The sequence below is a fragment of the Kogia breviceps genome, chromosome 10, assembly GCF_026419965.1.
Source record: "Kogia breviceps isolate mKogBre1 chromosome 10, mKogBre1 haplotype 1, whole genome shotgun sequence".
NCBI lineage: Eukaryota > Metazoa > Chordata > Mammalia > Artiodactyla > Physeteridae > Kogia > Kogia breviceps.
Window position 1 is genome coordinate 77,130,016 of NC_081319.1, and position 20,529 is coordinate 77,150,544.

The following is a 20,529-nucleotide window of genomic DNA, read 5'->3' on the forward strand; positions in this document are numbered from 1 at the left end:
CCAGCCGGTGGATGGGAAGAAACTGGCTGAGTTTCCAGCAGGGAGCACACACAGCAGTCCCCAGAGGCCACAAAGAGCAGTCTCACCCTTGATCCCTCCATCAAACCATCCTGAGGACCTACTGTGCACCGGTGACACAGTGAGGAGCAAGGCTGCCTCCTGGGCACCCACAGCTGAGGGCACGACAAGCCAGACAGAGATGGGAGTGCTCGCGAGGGCCAGCACTGTTCTTAGCACATTCTATGAGTGAACTACAGGCAGACTGCAGAGATGCTGGGGTTTCCGTTCCAGGCCACCACAGTAAAGCAAATATCGCAATAAAGCAAGTCAGACGAATTTGGGGGGTTCCCAGCGCACATAAAAGTTACGTTTACACTGTAGTCTATTAATGTGCAGTAGCATTATGTCTAAAAAAAATGTACATACCTTAATTTAAAAATACTTTATTGCAAAATACGCTAGCCATCATCGGAGACTTCAGCAAGTTGTAATCTTTTTGCTGGTGGTAAGTTCTAAATACTAAACTGTGACCCAGGGCTTCCCTGGTGGCGCAGTGGTTGAGAGTCCGCCTGCCGATGCAAGGGACACGGGTTCGTGCCCTGGTCCGGGAAGATCCCACATGCCGCGGAGCGGCTGGGCCCGTGAGCCATGGCCGCTGAGCCTGCGCGTCCGGAGCCTGTGCTCCGCAACGGGAGAGGCTGCGACAGTGAGAGGGCCGCGTACCACAAAAAAATAAATTAATAAATAATAAAATCAAATGTGACCCAAAGACACAAGGTGAGCAAATGCTGTTGGAAATATGGCCCCGCTAGGCTTGCTTAACTGACACAGAGTTGCCACAAACCTTCAATTTGTAAAAAATGCAATATCTTCGAAGCACAATAAAATGAGATGGGCCTGTAATTAAGTCCTCAGAGGTGCCCTATTCCAAATTTATAGATGAGAAGCGTGAGGCCCATGGCCGAGATGTCACTTGCCCCAGCTAACGCAACCTGTACACAGTGGAGCTAGGACAGGGTGAAAAAATCTTAGGATGTTATGGGAGCTTAAAGGCAGGACATCTTGCCTCATTCAAACATTTTAGTGTTCAGCTGAGAAAACTGACCTGGAGAGTGATGACTCAAGGACCCACAATTAGGCCAAAATGACTGGCATGGTACCAGACACCTTCCCCCAGGGTCATGGAGTGAAGCCAGAAACACCCCCATCACCTGCTCTGAGGCATGCCAGTAGCCTAACCATGCCAAGAAGAATGTTATGGGTTGAATTGCATCCCCCCAAAAGATTTGTTGAAATCCTAATCCCCAATACCTCAGCATATGACTTCGTTTGGAAATAGGGTCATGGCAGAAGTAATTAGATAAGATAGGGTCATGCTGATCCCACTGCTGGGCATATACCCAGAGAAAACCATCATTCAAAAAGACACATGCACCCCAATGTTCACTGCAGCACTATTTACAATAGGCAGGTCATGGAAGCAACCTCAACGCCCATCGACAGACAAATGGATAAAGAAGATGTGCTTATATACAATGGAATATTAACCATAAAAAGGAACAAAATTGGGTCATTTGTAGAGACATGGATGGATCTAGAGACTGTCATACAGAGTGCCATAAGTCAGAAAGAGAAAAACAAATATCGTATATTAACGCATATATGTGGAACCTAGAAAAATGGTACAGATGAACCGGTTTGCAGGGCAGAAATTGAGACACAGATGTAGAGAACAAACATGTGGACACCAAGGGGGGAAAGCCGTGGGGGGGGGGTGGTGTGATGAATTGGGCGATTGGGATTGACATGTATACACTAATATGTATAAAATGGACAACTAATAAGAACCTGCTGTATAAAAAATAAATAAAATTAAAATTTTTTTTTAAATAGGGTCATGCTGGAAAAGGGTGGGTCCCTAATCCAATACAACTGGTGTCTTTATAAGAATAGGAGAGAGACACAGAGAAGGCCATGTGAAGACACAGAGATGCACAGGGAGAACGCCATGTCAGTGGCTTCTGGAAACGAGGAGGCTTTCAAGATAAAGAGGTCTGGTTGGTGTGTCAGGGACAGCACCTTCCTGTCAGCCGTGGGCGGAAGAAGAGGGTCTCAGACTTATCCTAACGGGATGATACGGTGAGGACAGCCAGCCTCGTGGTGACCTCCAGAGTGCGGGTGCTGGGTCGCCTGTCCCCATGGGGAGATGGCCCTTGAACTGGTGGGTGGGGACAAGGCAGATGGAAGGGGCCAGATTAGCGACAGCACCAGCTTGTGGGGGGACAAGTGGGAAGGAGGCAGCTGTTAAAAACGTGCTACTGGACTTCCCTGGTGGTGCAGTGGTTAAGAAGCTGCCTGCCAGTGCAGGGGACACAGGTTCGAGCCCTGGTCCAGGAAGATCCCACGTGCGGCGGAGCAACTAAGCCTGTGCGCCACAACTACCGAGCCTGCGCTCTAGAGCCCGCGAGACACAACTCCTGAAGCCTGCACGCCTAGAGCCCGTGCTCTGCAACAAGAGAAGCCACCGCAGCGAGAACTCCGCGCACTGCAACGAAGAGTAGCCCCAGCTCGCCACAACTAGAGAAAGCCCACGCACAGCAACGAAGACCCAACGCAGCCAAAAATAATAAATTAATTAAAAAACAAAAACGTGCCACTGACCTAGGAATCCCACTGCAGTTGGAGAGTTCTGGGTGGGCGGGGGGGGGGGGGGAGTCCTCCGGCCCCTCCCCCGAGAACCTTCAACTGTCAAGCACCATGCGAGCCACCAGCATGATGCACTCCCCAGGTAGGCGTTGATGGGGTTTGTCCCACTCCTGTCCCTGGCAGACGAGGGCCTCCCCCCAGGGAAGGGGCTGTGTCCCCTTGAGGGTGACTCCTCCATCAGACTGGATGCTCCTGAGACACAGGAGCTAGGCCTCTTCCTCAGCTGGTTTGGGAAAAAACGGGCCACGGATGGTCAGACCTGCAGGAGCCCACCCTCGTTGTCACCACTGAGAGTTTGGAGTCGGGGAGAGGAGAGGGCCCAGCCACCGCGCTGTCACAGCCACCTGGGAAACAGGCTTGTGTGAGGGAAGCCCCCGTGGCCATGGCCGTGGCTGTTAGAGAAATAAGGGGCACCCTAGACCCAGCCTCCAGGCTTCTTGGGAAGTGCAGGCCGAAGGGGCGACCCCAAGCCCAGTCTAGACAACATCTTCGCTTGCTCTCAGCTCTGGAAATTAAGCTGTCCCTAAATCTACAGGTCCCCAGTCTGACGGGGGAAGACAAGACATGCCCTGTCTTGTCCAAAAATCGTCCTATACATTCACACCTTGTTTTCACATATTGCTCTGGCAATCTGCCTGTCCTTCCCACAGCCGGCTTTGTCTGTCTGTCTGTCTCAGCTTGCCCATACCCCTGGCTCTGAGACATTCTGGGAGATAACTGTAGTGAAGTGGGGGGGGGGGGCGCGGGGGGGACGTTCTCCAATTTTCTGAGACGCCAGCACCTTCTGTGGTCCTTCCAGACCCCCTGGAGAGCTGGGTATGTTCACTGCTGTGGGCGGCCGGGCAGAGGGCAGCCCCATGGCGGAAGGGCATGGAGGGTTCCCTCACCATGCGGGGTCGTGGGCCATTCACTCAGTCCATGTTTCTCACCCTCCACACTCTTGACATCTGGGGGCAGGATAAATCTTTGTTGTAAGGTCTGTCCTGTGCACTGTGGGATGTTTAGCAGCATCCCGGCCTCTACCCACTGGATGCCAGTAGCTTCCACACCCCAGTCCCCTGTTAAGACAGTGAAAAAATGTCTCTAGACATCGCCAAGTGTTCCCTGGGGATGTGATCACCCCCAACCCCTTGGTGAGAACCGCTGACTCACCTTCTCTGGTTCACCCACCCAGGACAGCTGGCAACATGGGGTGAGGACCCAGCGGTGAAACAAAACAAGTTCTGGATTCTCTTCTCTCTTATGGATGTTCTTTGTCCTTCCTCTCAGGACCCTGTCCTTATGATCATTAAGTCCTGTGACAGAGGGGTATGCAGGGGGCTATGTGATCCTGCTAGGAGCTCGATAAATACTAACTAGTTGACCAGCCAGATCAGTGGGGAGAAGACAACTAACATTGTCTGAGCACCTACGGAACACCTGTCTTTTTCATGTATGTTGCATTATTTAATCCTGATACATACTTCAAGATAGGATATAGCAACCTCTTCATGCAAATGAGGAAACCGAGGCTCAGAGATGTAAAGCAACTTGCCCAAGTTCACACAGCTATCCACTCTGGCTTGGTGCAGCCCAGGGCATGAGCTCTGCTAAAGAGAAGTAAGCTACCTCCTGACCCCTTTTCCAACACCATCCTCAACCTCTCCTCCCAGCCCAGGGAAGAAGCTCAAGAAAGACCACCTAGAGGCTGTAGTAAGATGGAAGAAGGGATGGCCCCGGACCTGCTGACCATTTGTCCTTCTCTCCAGCACAGCCTCTGCCCCTCCACCGAGGCTCCCTCCCTGAAAGGCAGTAAGGGTAATGGGTGAGAGCATGGACCAGCCTGCCTAGGTGTGACCCTGACTCTGCTGCCAGCCAGGTGTGCAGCCTGTGTGCCTCAGTTTCTCCCTCTGAAGCAGGGAGACGATAATAATAAACCTAACTAACAGAGCTGTTGTGAGGATTCAATGAGTTAATGCGCATAAAGTGTTTAGAGCCATGCAGGCATGCGCTGAGTCCTCAAACTCTGATAACTATTTTTACTTTTATAAATGCTGTGTAAGTGCTAGTTACTTTCATAACGGAGGGAGGATTCCTACTATCTTCTCATCACAAGCCACAGGCTTTAAGGAAGAAGCAAAGGACAGGATTCCAAGTCTTTCTTCAGCAAGCTCACCCAAATCCTTACAGCCAATGAAATTTTCTTAGTGGGGGCCAGAAGCCTCCAGGCCTCAGGGACCCCCAAGGGACCCCAGAGACCTCTCTGCTGTAGCCAAGACCTTTGTCATTCCCTGCACCAGCACTCTGGCTTTCCTGGGCTGAGCTGAGCCCTTTACGGTCCCCAGCCCAGTCATGGCCTGTGGACAGTGCTGGACTGGAGTCTGCAGGTCCCACCATTTACTGGGCATCTGCTAGGGGGCTCTCCCTAATGGATGGGGGTGTCCCAGGGATGAAGCACACGCCCACCCATTCCCTTCACAGATTGTTATTGGGCCCTCTTCCTGTGGGAGAAACTGAGATACACCGACCTCCTCCCTACAGAAGCTGCCAAGAACACCCTTCGAAGTATTTATTGATCACCTACTATGTACACAATACAGCAGCAGGAATACAGCAGCAAACAAAACAGACCAAAATCCCTGCCTGCGTGAGCATTCATTCTATGAGGGAGGCAACCAATAACCAAGATACATGTGGAGCTAGAGTGGAACAGGGAATTGGGGAGCAGGGCAGGAGAGAGAAAACATAGATTTGCAAACATAGATGAAAAATTACTACTGTCTGCAAAGCAGTCACTCATTCATCCCCTGAAAGCGTTTCTGAGCCCCTGCTGGGTCAGGTGCAGTGTAAGACTGAGGGAACCCAGCAGTGGACAGGGGACCCCACCTCCACCCTTGAGAGCTCATCGCCAGCGGGGGGACAGACAGGCCAGGCAGGGATGGGTGTCATAATAAAGGAGAGTGCTGGACACCAGGGCAGCCCCGACTCTGCACAGGCGTCAGGGGAGGCTTCACCGAGCCGGTGGCATTGAGCCAGGACTTTCCCAGGGGACAGATGTGTGCATAGGATGAGGAATGGTTCCAAGCAGAGGCACTGAGGCAGGAACAGTCGATGCAGCTGAAGAACAAAGGCAGCCTGTGCTCCAAGGCACTGGGCTGGTGGGTTTGTCAGGCTAATAAGTGGAGGGAACAGGAGTCATTCCTGAAACCAGGGAAGTCCCAGGAGAGGCTGGTGAGGGACAGGAGAATGGGTTTGCTTGCTTGGGTAATGGGAAGAGTAAGGGGGTATCAGACAAGCTGAGTCACAAATGGCCCGTGACCTCCTTAGTTGACTAGGATGGGGAGATGGCTCTGGGTCCCCAGGCCTTCCCACAGGGGAGAGGCACCTCCTTCCAGGGCAGCGTAGGGTGAAGGTCACAAGCCCAGTCTGGGGTCTGCGGTCAGGCTTAGTCCACCTCAGCCCTCACTCTGTGACCTTCGACCCAGCTTCCGAGCTCCAGCTTCCTATTCCTGTCACCCTGGGCACCACGTGGCCCTCTCTCGGGGCCCTGCACAGAGCAGGCGCTCAGGACTGTCAGCTCTGCTGTTCTAACTCTTCTTGCCTGTCCGCTCGAGGGAGGAAGCGTAGCTGAGACCCCCTGCTCCCGCCTCTGAGGAAGGCACCCCTCTCTGGGCCCAATCCAGTCTCACCTCTGGACAGCCCAGGACCCCCTGCCCCCCTCTGCAGCTGCCCCCCTTCTTTTCCTCACTCTGGATTCCTCCCACACCCCGGCCCCAACTGGGCTCTGTTGAACTTAGACCACATCCTTCCTCCCTTCCCCCAAGCACTTCCTTATTCCAGAGGCAGCTGAGAATGTGGGGAGATGGGGGTGCGCAGGCCCCGGGTGCCTGGGTAAGGGTAGGACTGGAGATTCAGAGTGGACCTCCGCTCCTCTCGCCCCTCCTCCACGCTCTCCTCCTGGGTCCCCTGCTGGTGGCAGGGGGGAGTCAGTCCCACAGAGGGCATACTCAGGAAGGGTATAAGAGGTTGCAGTCCCTCTGGGGGAGGAGGGATCCTGGGTCCCCAGCCGCCAGCTGGCTCAGGACCTGTCAGCCCGCCTGACTTTTCCTCTCAGAGACCCAGCCACCCCACCCACTGGGCTATTCCCTAACTGGACCCTCCCTCGCGAGCAGCCCCTTCCCCTCTGCCCTCCTGCCCGCTGCACTCCATAATTTCCACTCTCCCCAAAAGGCAGTGTCTGTTTGCATGGTCTGGAGGTCTTTTTTTTAAACCGCTTTATTGAGCTATGACTCACATACCATACAATTCACCCATTTAAAATGTACAATCAGTGGTTTTCAGTACATTCACGGAGTTGTGCAACCGTCACCACAATCAATTTTAGAACCTTTTCATTCTCCCGCAAAAGAAACCCCACACCCTTTAGCCATCAACTTCCAAACCCCCAATCCTCTAAGCACTAGGCAACCATGATTATACTTCCTGTCTCTATATAGATTGGCCTGTTTGGGGCATTTTACATAATTGAAATCATACAGTATGTGATCCTTTGTGGCTGCTGTCTTCACTTAGCATAGTTTTCCTTTTTTTTTTTTTTTTTTTTTTTTTGCGGTACGCAGGCCTCTCTCTGTTGTGGCCTCTCCCATTGCGGAGCACAGGCTCCAGAAGCGCAGGCTCAGCGGCCATGGCTCACGGGCCCAGCCGCTCCGCGGCACGTGGGATCCTCCCGGACCGGGGCACGAACCCGCGTCCCCCGCATCGGCAGGTGGACTCTCAACCACTGCGCCACCAGGGAAGCCCTAGCATAGTGTTTTCAAGATTCATCCATGTCGTAACATGTCTCAGTGCTTCATTTCTTTTTATTGTTGAGTAATATTCCACTGCACGTGTATTCCTCATTTTGTTTGTCCATTCATCAGCTAATGGACTTTGGGGTTTTCTCCACTTTTCGGCTATTGTGAGTGTTGCTGCTGCTCTAAACATTTGTGCAGAATTTTTTTGTATGGACATATATTTTCATTTCTCTTGAGTATATATACCTAGAGGGGAAATTGCTGGATCATATGGTAATTCTGTGTTTAACTGAGGGACTGCCAGACTGTTTTCCAAAGTGGCTGCACCCTTTTACATCCCCACCAGCAGCGTCCCGTCCGAGGGCCCCAATTTCTCCACACCCTCACCAACACTTGTTATTACCAGTCTTTTGGATCAGAGCCATCCTAGTGGATGTGAAGTAGTATCTCATTGTGACCTTGATTTGCATTTGTCTGTTGACGAAGGATGTTGAGCAGTTTTTCATGTGATTATTGGTCATTTGTGCATCTTCTTCAGAAAAACACCTATTCAGATCCTTTGTCCATTTGTTGATCGGGTTATTTGTCTTTTGATTGTTAAGTGGAGACCGTTTTCGCCAACAAGGGGATGGTGGCTCACATAAGCCAGAACCGACTCAAGGCCAAGGGCATGGGCCAGCAGCACAGTGCCCAGAACTACAACAACCAGAGCTTTGAGGAGCTGCGAGCACTCTGCCTGCGGAAGGGGGAGCTGTTCAAGGACCCCTTTTTCCCCGCTGAACCCAGTTCACTGGGCTTCAAGGAACTGGGCCCCAACTCCAAACACGTGCAGAACATCAGGTGGCAGCGGCCCAGTGTAGGCACTGGGAAGGGAGGCATGGACTCATGGGGGGTGGGGGTAGTAGGGACGTCCCAGTCACTTGGATACACTCCAAGCCCCCACCGCCCTAGATTCTTGGCTCTGTACTAGACTCCATTTCCATCAAGGCAGGGGACGGTTCGGGACATGCTTAAGTAAAACCTCTCAGAAAACCCCTGGGAAGGTCACTCACCGACCTTTGCCATCACAGCCTACAATTAGGCCAAGTTGCCCCTGCCTCCCCCCATGCATGGTTCCCCTAGAACCCCAAGAGACAGCAGCATTCCCCAGGAAGGTGGGAGGGAGCTTGGGAGGGTGGGTGTGTCCTGGGCTCTCTGAAACCTTTATTCCTTCATTGCAGCAAATCACAAGCAATCCTCAATTCATTGTGCATGGTGTCAGCCCGACCGACATCTGCCAGGGGGTGCTCGGTGAGTGGGGGGCAGGAGAGCTGGGGGCAGGGGGTGAATTGGGAAAGAGTGCCGGGGTGTCTCCTGAGGCTGGGGGACTGCGAGCTCTGGGTTCAGACAGCTCTTCTGGGTCCCTACTCCTCCCCTAAGCCGGATTCCACCCCTACCTGATGCCATCTGGGTCTGGGAGTAAGCAGGGTGCTATATTAGTTATCAGTTGCTCCAAGAGTCGGTGACTGAAAGCAACAACAAACACCTATCATCTCACAGTTTCTTCTCCGGGGCGGGAATTAGGAAGCAGCATAGGCTGGTTGGTCTGGCTCAGGGTTTCTCATGAGGTTCCACAGGAGCTGGAAGATCCTCTTCCAAGATGATGCACTCACGTGGCAGGAGGCCACAGGTCCTTGCCACATAAGCTTCTCCGGAGGACGCCTGAGTGTCCACACATGGTAGCTGGCCTCCCCCTGAGTGAGTGGCCCAAGAGAGAGAACGAGGAGGAAGCCCGAATGCCTTCATCACCTGGTCTCGGGAGAAGCAAGTGGTAACCTCCCCCATGTTTTGCTGTTAAAAGCAAGCTCGCAATCCGGCCTAAGCTCAAGGAGAGGGGAATTAGGCTTCCGCTAACGCCTGCAAGTGACACGACTTCCTCAGTCTGGGGTATCAGCTAAAGGAGCGGCCACTCTCACGCAGGCTCCCACGGACAGCCCCCAAAGAGAGCTTCCTCCCTAAGCCTGGTCCTATCCCCCGGTTTCCTCCAAACCCCTCATTGCACCTTAAGGAAGAAGGCCAGGGTGGGCTTCCTCTGGGGCTGAATTCTGTCCCATTTGTGGTAGAGAAGAGGGCAGGCTGTGGGTAGGGCGAAGGCCAAGGAGACAGCAGGTCCCACAGCTGCCGCTGGGGCTCATCGGGCCGGAGGGCCCAGGGTTACAGGAGGAAAAATTGCTTCTCCCTAGGTGCCCTTTCCACGATGGTGACTAGAGTGTCCTTAACATTCCTCTCCCCGCTTCTGCCCCCCTCCAAGGGTTCCTCAGGCAGCCAGAAGGCCTTGGTAATCACAGAAGTTTTGCCAGTGCCCTCAGCCTCAGCCTGGCCCATGTACCCCCTCAGGGCACCACCCTGCCCCAAGCCCCACCCGTGGTCTGAGATTCCCCAGGAGAGATGGCAACAGATGACCTCAGCCCAGGAATCCTGTCCCTGTGTCCCAGCGAGGGTACAGACTGAGCCCCTTGGGTCTCTAGTATTACGGGGCTGACAACAAGGAGAGCCATCTTGATCACCACGCCACTGTAATCATGGGGTAGAGGTGGGGGGCCATGGGGAAGGGGACTGGCCTTGTTCAAGGGGCAGGAAACGATTGGCTGTCGCCCAAAGATGGCAGGTCCCAGAGGGAGGAGTAAGACCAAGGCCAAAACCACCTTCTCCCCAAATCCCAGAAGAAAAACATCTGGCTCTGATTTGTGAGTCTCTCGCCTAATAGAAAAGGTGGAGAACTCGCCCCCAGAGCTGGCCCTTCTGCAGCTTCTGCCTGCTTGATTCCTCCCTGAAGACTCCTCAATGGGAGGGTACCTCTGTCGGGGAGGGGGCCACAGAGCAGCTGCTACTCCTCTGGGGCTTGGACTCTGGGACCCACACGCATGGGAGTGCTCAAGCGGGGAGCCCTTCTGTCTTTCCAGGGGACTGCTGGCTGCTGGCTGCCATCGGCTCCCTTACTATATACCCCAAACTGCTGTACCGCGTGGTGCCCAGGGGGCAGAGCTTCAAGAAAAACTATGCTGGCATCTTCCATTTTCAGGTGAAGGGCGATTTGAAAGCCAGAGTTGATTGTGTATGAGGTGTGTGTGTGTGTGTGTGTGTGTGTGTGTGTGTGTGAGAGAGAGAGAGAGAGAGAGAGAGAGAGAGAGAGAGAAAGAATTAGTACATGCTTGGAAGTTTACCTTTTTTCTTTCCTTTTTGAAAAAAATGACACTTACTAGGGTGGATTTTTGTCTAATTATCAGAGAAATATCCTCTCACTACAGAAATTGTGTAAGCTAATTTTTTAAAGCCCCCAAAGGAAACAATTGTTATCAGTTTGTGATTCATTCTCCTCCTCCTCTTCCCCTGCTTCTCTTTCTCTCTGTCTCTTTCTCTCGGTAGATACACTCACATATGTATGTATATGCACGTATATGTGTGTGTATGTGCATGTGCGCATATGACATTGGGAGCTTCTGTCATGCAATTTTTGTAATCTGCTCTTCAAATTATTCAACACGTGGACAAATTCCTCATGTCATAAAAATATTTCTGAAAGTCACAAGAGTTTTTAAGACCTCAGAAGTCCTAAAGTCCAGCCAAGGTCAAAAGGTGGGTGGGTCCCTCTGGAGGCCATGGCAGAACCTGGAGGTGAGGCTCGGGGGGGGGAGGTTCAGGTCTTTCTCTGCCTTTCTTTGGCGGCGGCGGCGGCGGAGGGGTGAGGGGCCCTCTGTTACTGGTGTGTCACTGAACCTGACACCAGGAGGCGCTCGTGTAACGGAGTCTTCATGCAAGACGGGAGGGGGGAATGTGCGCGCGCGCGCGCGCGCGCTTGCGCACATGCATGTGTGTATGAGCTCGGAAGGGGGCCTGGGGCCTACAGATGCCCCACGCCCCGCTGAGACACACCTTGCCGCCCGCAGATTTGGCAGTTTGGGCAGTGGGTGGACGTGGTGGTGGATGACCGGCTGCCCACACAGAATGGCAAGCTGGTGTTCGTGCACTCAGCCGAGTGCGCCGAGTTCTGGAGTGCCCTGCTGGAGAAGGCGTACGCCAAGTGAGTGCCCCAGCCTGGCGATTCGCCTGGCCTCCAAGCTTGCCCTGACATTTGGCAGTGACGGGGGCCAGGGGAGCAACTGGAATCAGGGGAAGAGGCAGGGGGACGGCAGGGCATCCCTCCCTTCCCTCACCGCACCCTCTGAGGTCCAAGCTCACAGCTGCATCCCAGAGCCCAGATGGTGCCCTCTCTGTGCCCACAGGCTGAACGGATCCTATGAAGCCCTGTCTGGGGGCAACACGGTGGAGGGCTTTGAGGACTTCACGGGGGGCGTGACCCAGAGCCTCCAACTCCAGAAGCCCCCTCCGAACCTGCTGAAGATGCTTAGGAAGGCCATAGAGCGATCCTCCCTCATGGGGTGCTCCATCGAAGTAAGCCATGCTTGGTCCTGCTTCAGGGCCTTTGCACCTGCTGTTGCTTTCACCTAGAAAGTTCTTTCTCCAAATACCTGCATAACTAGCTCCTTCTCATTCATTTTTTAGTTCAGATGGCTGTCCCTTCCTCAGGCTAGCCTTCCCTGCTTCCCAATCTAAATTAGCTGCTCCTGCCCCCCAGTTCCTCTCTACTTTGTTTTGATTTTCTCCCCAACATTTATCATGATCAGAAACTGTCTTACTTATCGACATGTATATTCACAACCAATCTTCTCCAGACAGTTTTCATATTCCATGAAGACAGTGACTTTATTTGTCTCGTTCACTGCTGGGTCCTGGGACTTAAGATGGTACTTGGCATGCAATAGATACCCAACACATATTTGTTCAAATAAATAAATGAACCCAGAGTGCTACTGTCAGACCCAGCAATTGTATTCTTGGGCATTTATCCCAGAGAAATGAAGACTTATGTCCACACAAAAGCCTGTACCCAAGTGTTCAAAGCAGCTCTATTCATAATAACCAGAACCTGGAAACAACTTAGATGTCTTTCAAAGGGTGAATAGTTTAACAGGTGCATACGTAACGGGGGATACTACTCAGCAATAAGAAGAGATGAACTATTGACACACAAAACAACTTGGATGAATCTCAAGGAAATTATGCTGAATGGAAAAAGCCAATGCCAAAAGATTCCATACTGTACGATTCCATTTATATGACAGTCCTGAAATGACAAATTTTTTTTAAATGGAGAACAGATTAGGAGTTGTCAGAGGTTAGGGAAGGGGGTCATAAGAGATGGATGTTGGTTATAAAAGGGCAACACGAGGGATGCTACTGGTGATGGAAATGTTCTATATTGTGATGATGGTGGTGGATACAGAAAACTACACATATGATAACAATGCATAAAACATACATGAGTATTAGTAAAAGTGGAGACATCTGTATGAGACTGACAAATTGTGTCAACATCTTCATCCTGGTTTTGATATCGTGCAATAGGGAACTCCCTGGTGGTCCAGTGGTTAAGACTCTGCACTTCCACTGCAGGGGGCAAGGGTTCGATCCCTCATTGGGAATCTAAGATCCTGCATGCTGCGTGGCCCGGCCAAAAAAGAAAAAACGTGATATTGTGCTGTAGTTTTGCAAGATGTTACCACTGGGGGATACTGGATATGGGGTGCACAGATCTCACTGTATTATTTCTTAAAACTGCCTGTGAGGGAGTTCCCTCGTGGTCCAGTGGGTAAGACTCGGGCTCCCAATGCAGGGGCCCGGGCTCAACCCCTGGTCAGGGAACTAGATCCTGCCTGCTGCGACTAAAAGATCCCCCATGCCACAACTAAAAAAACAAAAACAAAAAACAAAGAAACCTGCGTGTGAGTCTACAATCATTTGAAAATACAAAGTTTAATTTTTAAAAAAATGAACCCAGAGAGTTGTCACCTCTCTTCAGGTGCCCCCATCCCTCTGACCAGACCTTGAGTTCCTTTCCTTCCTCTCTGTTCTGTGTAGATCAACAGCCAAAGTGACTTGGAGTCGTTGACGCAGAGGATGCTGGTGAGAGGACATGCTTACTCAGTGACCGGCCTTCAGGATGTGAGTCTACACCCCACCCAGAGGGGCAGGAGAAGGAGAACTTCTGTGACCCTACACTCCTAACCTTTGCCCACAACCCACCCAGGTCCTGTACCGCGGCAGGATGGAAACACTGATTCGGGTCCGGAATCCCTGGGGCCGGATTGAGTGGAATGGAGCCTGGAGTGACAAGTAGGTGCCCCCCTGACCAGCACTCTGGGGGGAGGGGCAGAGCACAGAGCAGGTCCACGAGCAAGGCCATGCCACAGAGGGACCGACTTGGCATCCGGTCACCTGCGCCCAGTGTGAGCCCTTCCCCTCTAGATTCTCCATCTAACCAGGACCCACAGTAGGCAGACATTCAGGGGTAAGGGCATCGCTGGGGGAGGACCGAGGTGCCTCCCAACCCCCTGCCCCTCCACCGCCTGTCTCTGCTCCAGTGCCAAGGAGTGGGAAGAGGTGGCCCCAGACGTCCAGAGGCAGCTGCTGCACAGGAAGGAGGATGGGGAGTTCTGGTCAGCACCGCTTGAGAAGGACCACCTTCTGTCCCCACACCCAGTCCCTTCATCTCTCCTGCCACCGTCCCACCTGTGCCTTGGATGGGGCGGCTCGGGGGGGGGGGGGCGCCTACAGGTGCGGGTGTGCTGCTGATGGGCTCTGGCCCATCTAGTTGCAGCAGGTGGGGGGCTACTCTTCATTGCAGTGCGTGGGCTTCTCATTGGGTGGCTTCTCTTGCTGTGGAGCACGGGCTCTAGGCGCGCGGGCTTCCCGCCGCTCCCCTCCACCACAGGATGTCCTACCAAGATTTCCTGGACAACTTCACCCTTCTGGAAATCTGCAGCCTGATACCCGACACGCTTTGTGGGGACTACAAGAGGTGTTGGCACACCACCTTCTACGAGGGCAGCTGGAGGAGGGGCAGCACTGCAGGGGGCTGCCGGAGCTACACTGGTGGGTGAGGGGATGCAGGAGCAGGGAGCAAGGGATGGGCCACTGTCTCACCGCACACCTGGGCCCCGGTGAGGAGGCGGGCACTTGGCTGGGAAGCCCGTCCACCCTGGGAAGGGCAGGGCCATCCTGACCTGCTTCCTCCACAGACACATTCTGGACCAACCCACAGTTTAAGATCTCTCTCCTCGAGGAGGATGATGCCCCAGAGGACGACGAAACCGTCTGCACCTGCCTGGTGGCCCTGATGCAGAAGAACTGGAGGCGGGCACGGCCCCAGGGAGCCCAGCTGCAGACCATCGGCTTTGTCATCTACTCCGTGCGTGCCCAGCTGGTCCCCCAGCCACTCTTGCTCTCCCCACGGCCTCACCCCTGGAACCACTGCCCACCCCACCCCACCACCTGCCCTGGGACCAGGACACCCTCCAACCGCCTCCACACCCCTGGCTCTTTCCTTTTTCCTTTTTTTTTTTTTTTAAATTGGAATATAGTTGATTTACAAAGTTTATCAGTTGTACTTATACATATATCCACTTTTTTTTTGAGATTCTTTTCTCGTATAGGTCATTACAGAGTACTGAGTAGTTTTCCCTGTGCTATACAGTAGGTCCTTATTAGTTATCTATTTTTTAAATTTAAAAAAATTTTCCTTTGTTTATTTATTTATGTATTTTTGGCTGAGTTGGGTCTTCGTTGCTGCACGTGGGCTTTCTCTAGTTGAGGCAAGTGGGTAGCTACTCTTCGTTGCGGTGCGTGGGCTTCTCATTGGGTGGCTTCTCTTGTTGTGGAGCACGGGCTCTAGGCGCGCGGGCTTCAGTAGTTGTGGCACGTGGGCTCAGTAGTTGTGGCTTGCGGGGTCCAGAGCACAGGCTCTGTAGTTGTGGCACACGGGCTTATTTGCTCCATGGCGTGTGGGGATCTTCCCGGACCAGGGCTCGAACCCGCGTCCCCTGCATTGGCAGGCGGATTCTCAACCACTGTGCCACCAGGGAAGTCCTAGTTATCTATTTTATATATAGTAGTGTGTATATGTCAATCCCAGTCTCCCAATTTAATCCTCACCGCCCATCTCGGCCCTGTCTCTTTCTGGAGTGGTGCTTTGCGCTTTTGAGGCATGGCTGGCAGTTTTCTTTTCAGATTTTTAAAATCTAAAGCACTTAGGGAGCACTTCCTCTGTGCCAGGCATTGTTCCAAAGGCCTTTCGAATAGTAACGCCTTTAATGAAGAGGAAGGAGATTGGGAGCCAGAGAGGTGAGGTCACTTGTCCAAACTCACACCAGTTCCCACACACTCGGAGATTTCTCCACGGCCCCCAAGCCTCCCCACAGCTGCCCCACCAAGAGCATGGACTCCGGCCAAGAGAAACCCCTGACAAGCATTTCCCAAACGGTGCTTTGCAAAATCCTAGAAATTCCCCGTTTGTCCATTCATTTACATAGTCAGTGATATTCATGGAGCACCTAGTGCATGCCAGGCCCCAGTCAGTCTCCAGGGGTTCAATCGCGAACAAAAGCAGACACGAGCCTTGCCCTCCTCCTAGGCTGTGAGTCCCCCGGGTTAACGGACACACCTGAAGCCATTTCCAAGGTTAGACACAGGCCTGCCAGGAAAGGCTGTATTCTCTACCCCAACCCAGAGCTCCACGGGGCCATCAGTATATTAAAGGTTCTGGTCATCCCTGGAGGAGAGCAACCCATTTATCTTGGTTTATCTCACCTTTTTACAAACTTCTATGTGCTCCCTCCTCGGTTTCAAGAATCCCCTATTAACTTCCTGCAAGACATGAGCGCTCCATGGAAAAATGCTCTCTTCGTTTTTTATCCCAGCTCTTCAGCTGTTCAGCAGTGTGAGATTGGGCAAGTTATCTCACCTCTGGGGGATTCTGTTTCCCATCCTTAACCTTAACCTGCAGTGGTAAAAATCTCCCCTTGGCAAAACTTTGTGTGAACTGTACTTTGCCATCCAAAGCAGAAGGGTTATTTTTTTTTTTATTGGGGTGTAGTTGTTTTACAATGTTGTGTTAAGTTTCTATTGTACAGAGAAGTGGAGTTCCCTGTGCTCTGCAGCAGGTTCTCATTAGTTACCTATTTTATACATATTAGTGTATATATGTCAATCCCAATCTCCCAATTCATCCCATCCCGCCCTTTCCCCCCTTGGTGTCCATACGTTTGTTCTCTACGTCTGTGTCTCTATTTGTGCCTTGCAAACTGGTTCATCTGTACCATTTTTCTAGATTCAAAGCGGAAGTGTTATTAACGCTGGGACTTTTAGCTCTTAGAGCCCTTAGAGCTAAGAGCTAAGCATCCAGTGCCCTTAGCACCCCCCAACACACACACACCTGGCTTCCACAGGCCTGATCCCCTTCACCATCCTGGGGATCTGACCCTCCTCTCTCTTCCCTTCCCAGGTCCCAAAGGAGGTACAGAAGACGTGGGGCTTGATCCTGGGCAGACATCCACCCCACTCCTGGCATGTGGATGGGCAAGGGGTGGTGTTCAGCGAAGGGTTCTGGGGCCCACTGGGTCAGGGTTCCAGCCCCCTTGGGCCCTGAGTGAGGGTCAGGGAAGGAAACGACCCCACTGGGGTTACCTGCCAGATGGGCAGGGTCCAGGCCCTCCCTAGCCCTGCCCAGCCAGGCACCACCGTGGGGGTCCCTCCCTCCCTGCCCTCCCCTGTGGGCCCTGTGCCCATCTCCAGGGCACGTACAGTTTCAGAACCTCCAGGACGTCCACTTGAAAAAGGACTTCTTTGTGAAGTATCAGGACCTGGGCTTCTCAGAGATCTTCAGCAACTCACGGGAGGTGAGCAGTCACCTCCAGCTGTCTCCTGGGGAATACATCATCATTCCCTCCACCTTTGAGCCGCACAAGGATGCTGACTTCCTGCTCCGGGTCTTCACGGAGAAGCACAGCGAGTCCTGGTGAGGGGCCCCACCTCACTGCTCCAAGGCCACCTGCCCCAGAGCTGTAAGATTCAAGCTCAGGGGGCAGTCAGCTGGGTCCCCCCGCCCCCATCCCTATTTTATAGTCAGGGAAACTTAGGCATGAGGCAGGGAAGTCCCAGGTAGTAGCAGAGCCAGAATCAGAAGCCAGATCCCACGGAGCCCGTTCCGTATTGCTGCAGACACATGACATGACCTCCCTGACCATCCCACTGGAATCCCTGTCTCCCTGACCCCTGCTCACTCCGAGCCTTCCTCCACCTCTGCCCAGGGAACTGGATGAAGCCAACTTCGCTGAGCTGCTCCAAGAGGTGAGGGGAGGCTGTGGGGGGTGGGATTTGGGGGCAGCATGTAGGGGTGTGGAAGAACTTTCTGGACTGTATCCCTCTCCCACTCCTTTCCCTCCAGGAGAACATCTCTGAGAGTGACATAGACCAGGACTTCATACGTTTGTTTCACACAGTGGCCGGTGGAGAGGTGAGAGGCAGAGGGCTGGGGGATTGAAAGGAGGTGGTTTGGGGCTGAAGGGGCCAGAGCGGGGGTTTATGGTGCCCCTTCCTAGGACAAGGAGGTGGGCATGTATGAGCTACAGAAGCTGCTCAACAAGGTGGTCTCCACTGGTGAGTCTTCCATCCCCCACTCACAACCCTTCCCCCACCCTTAATCACCCCCCACCCCTCCCCCCAAACCCCGACCACACCCTGCCCCTTCCCTCCCTCACAGTCAAAAACCTCAAAACCAAGGGTTTCAGCCTGGACGTGTGCCGCTGTATGGTCAACCTCTTGGATGTATCTTTCTGTCCAGTGGGCAGTCCTGTCCAGTGCTCTTCTGCCCCAGCCCCCTACCCCTGAGCCTGGCCCTAAGGTGGCCATCTCTGACCAGCCATGCCCTCCTTCCAGATGGGGATTAGGTGCTGAGGTAACAAAAGATGCCAGGGGCTTCCCTGGTGGCACAGTGGTTGAGAGTCCGCCTGCCGATGCAGGGGACACGGGTTCGTGCCCCGGTCTGGGAGGATCCCACATACCGCGGAGCGGCTGGGCCCGTGAGCCATGGCCACTGAGCCTGCGCGTCCAGAGCCTGTGCTCCGCAACAGGAGAGGCCACGACAGTGAGAGGCCCGTGTACCACACACACACACACACACACACACACACACACACAAAGATGTCAGGTCTTCCGGCTGTTACCATGGTTACCATACAGGCCCCTTGGGTCTTCTGCCCTCTACCTCAGTGAGTCCCTCTGCCTCCCAACCCCCAGGATGCCCTCCCCACCCTCCTGTTATATCCTTGACTACCTCCCAGAAAGATGGCTCTGGCAAATTGGGGCTTCAGGAGTTCCAGATCCTGTGGAGAAAAATCAAGAAATGGATGGTAAAGGGCATTGAGGGGGCAGTTTATGGAGGTAAGAAAGAGAGGTCCTCCAGAGGGTTGAGGACTAACCCCACAGTCACCAGGTGATAGGAATACTGGGGCTCAGGGGGTGGGCCAGCGTAGGGGGCCCCTGGGGTCTTGGGTAGCAGTCGTGAAGCATTTCATCACTTCAGCCACCGTGCCATGCACACGGCCCTACTACATCTGTCTTGTCCCTTCAGGACATCTTCCGAGAGTGTGACCAGGACCACTCAGGCACCTTGAACTCCTATGAGATGCGCTTGGCAATTGAGAAAGCAGGTGGCCAGGGGCAGGAGAGGGCTTTGGGGCAGGGAGGGGGGAGGCAGCAGCGGCCAGAGGGCTGGACTCTCCCCCTCCACACTCCTCTCTCTCCCAGGCATCAAACTGAATAACAAGGTGACACAGGTGTTGGTGGCCAGGTATGCAGATGACAGAATGATCATAGACTTTGACAGCTTCATCAGCTGTTTCGTGAGGCTGAAGGCCATGTTCAGTGAGTCAGGCACCTGCCCACTCCCCACCTTGGGCCGGGGGACCGCTAGCCTTCTCCCACATACCCACACGAAGAGCACTGCTCCAGAACCATTCCCCTCCTCTGGGCACAGATGATCTGGGTTCAGATCCCAGCTCCACCACTCGCTGGCTCTGTTGCCTTGAGCAAGTCACTTTATCTCTCTGTGCCTCTGTTGCCTTACCTATAAATACAGATAACAGTACAGCCTGCATAGAATGGAGGCAGAGATTAAATGAGATAGTATTTGGAGAGCACTCAGAACAGGCCCTGGTTCCCAGCAAGGCTGTAGGAGTCCTTACCATTAATTCCCTGCTGGGCTGGGGGTTTGGCTGGGAAGAGGGAAGGAACAGCTTCTTACACCCTTTCTGACAGCCTCCCTAGTCGGGAAGGGGTCTTGCAGACCACTGACTCAGCTCCCAACCCTTCTCCCTTGCCTCCTCCTTGAAACAGCGTACTTTCTAACCATGGACCCTAACAATACTGGCCAGATTTGCTTGAACCTGAACCAGGTACGTGGAAAGGATCCTCAGGCACCCCACCCCCACCCCCGCGGCTCCACTGGCCCTTCCCTTTCCCCAGACGTCATGCCCCCCCCCCCCCACCTCGCCCATCCTCTATGTTCTTCTTGCCCCACAGTGGCTGCAGATAACGCTGTGGGGTTAGCCACTGCGGGAGCCTGGCTTCGTACTAACATCAGCACCGCCCCCCGCCCCGCCCCCACCCCCGCCGGGTACTGGCCTGGGGGGCGGGGTGCTCCTTGTGGCGCTCAACTCTGCGGTCTCTGCTGATGCAAGGGCCGAGATGCCGTGCTCGTTCCAGCAGCAGGACCTCCAGGCCCGGCCTCCCAGCGCAAAGTGTTTTACTTTTACCCCAGCCAGGCTTCTGATGGCTGGATTTACCTCACAGTCTCCCTCCCTCTCTGAGTACATTTCACTGAACATTAAGTGACACTTCTGCGGTGTCCCCGGCTGGGGAGGCTGTCCACGTTTCCTACCCTGCTCACGCTGGCCTGTTTCATGGCTCCTCCCTTCTCCCCCTCACTGAAGGGCATTATTATAATGAACAGCACATGCCACTGGGTTCTGTGTCTCTGTGTTTCTATGTCAGGAAGAGACTGGCAGGGGTGTAAGTCATTTCCTCAGTACCAAAGAGGGGACACCCAGGAGCTCTCAGTTGGGGTGATACCACCCCGTCCAGGGAGCATTTGGAAATGTGTGGTTGTCACAGAAGC

The 20,529-nt window shown here is 53.5% G+C and overlaps 1 protein-coding gene across 1 annotated transcript; it reads left to right on the forward strand.

Moving 5' to 3' along the window:
* Nucleotides 1-11,116: 11,116 nt before the first annotated feature.
* CAPN11 (calpain 11) lies at nucleotides 11,117-20,377 on the forward strand. Its single transcript, XM_067043213.1, has 19 exons — nucleotides 11,117-11,132; nucleotides 11,385-11,538; nucleotides 11,741-11,909; nucleotides 13,437-13,520; nucleotides 13,606-13,691; nucleotides 13,940-14,014; nucleotides 14,290-14,450; nucleotides 14,597-14,766; nucleotides 16,858-16,869; nucleotides 17,159-17,370; nucleotides 17,663-17,702; nucleotides 17,800-17,868; nucleotides 17,954-18,011; nucleotides 18,115-18,179; nucleotides 18,695-18,763; nucleotides 18,985-19,063; nucleotides 19,161-19,277; nucleotides 19,749-19,807; nucleotides 19,935-20,377. The coding sequence occupies exons 1-19, from the start codon at nucleotides 11,117-11,119 to the stop codon at nucleotides 19,959-19,961; spliced, it is 1,722 nt and encodes a 573-aa protein (XP_066899314.1). The 3' UTR covers nucleotides 19,962-20,377.
* Nucleotides 20,378-20,529: the final 152 nt, after the last annotated feature.

What these genes read in the sequence shown, in the direction of transcription:
- CAPN11 (XM_067043213.1), top strand. An exon ending in AATGGAGCCTGGAGTGACAA is followed by an intron (nt 13,692 to 13,939) that starts GTAGGTGCCCCC and finishes TCTCTGCTCCAG; the next exon opens with TGCCAAGGAGTGGGAAGAGG. An exon ending in CTTGGCAATTGAGAAAGCAG is followed by an intron (nt 19,064 to 19,160) that starts GTGGCCAGGGGC and finishes TCTCTCTCCCAG; the next exon opens with GCATCAAACTGAATAACAAG.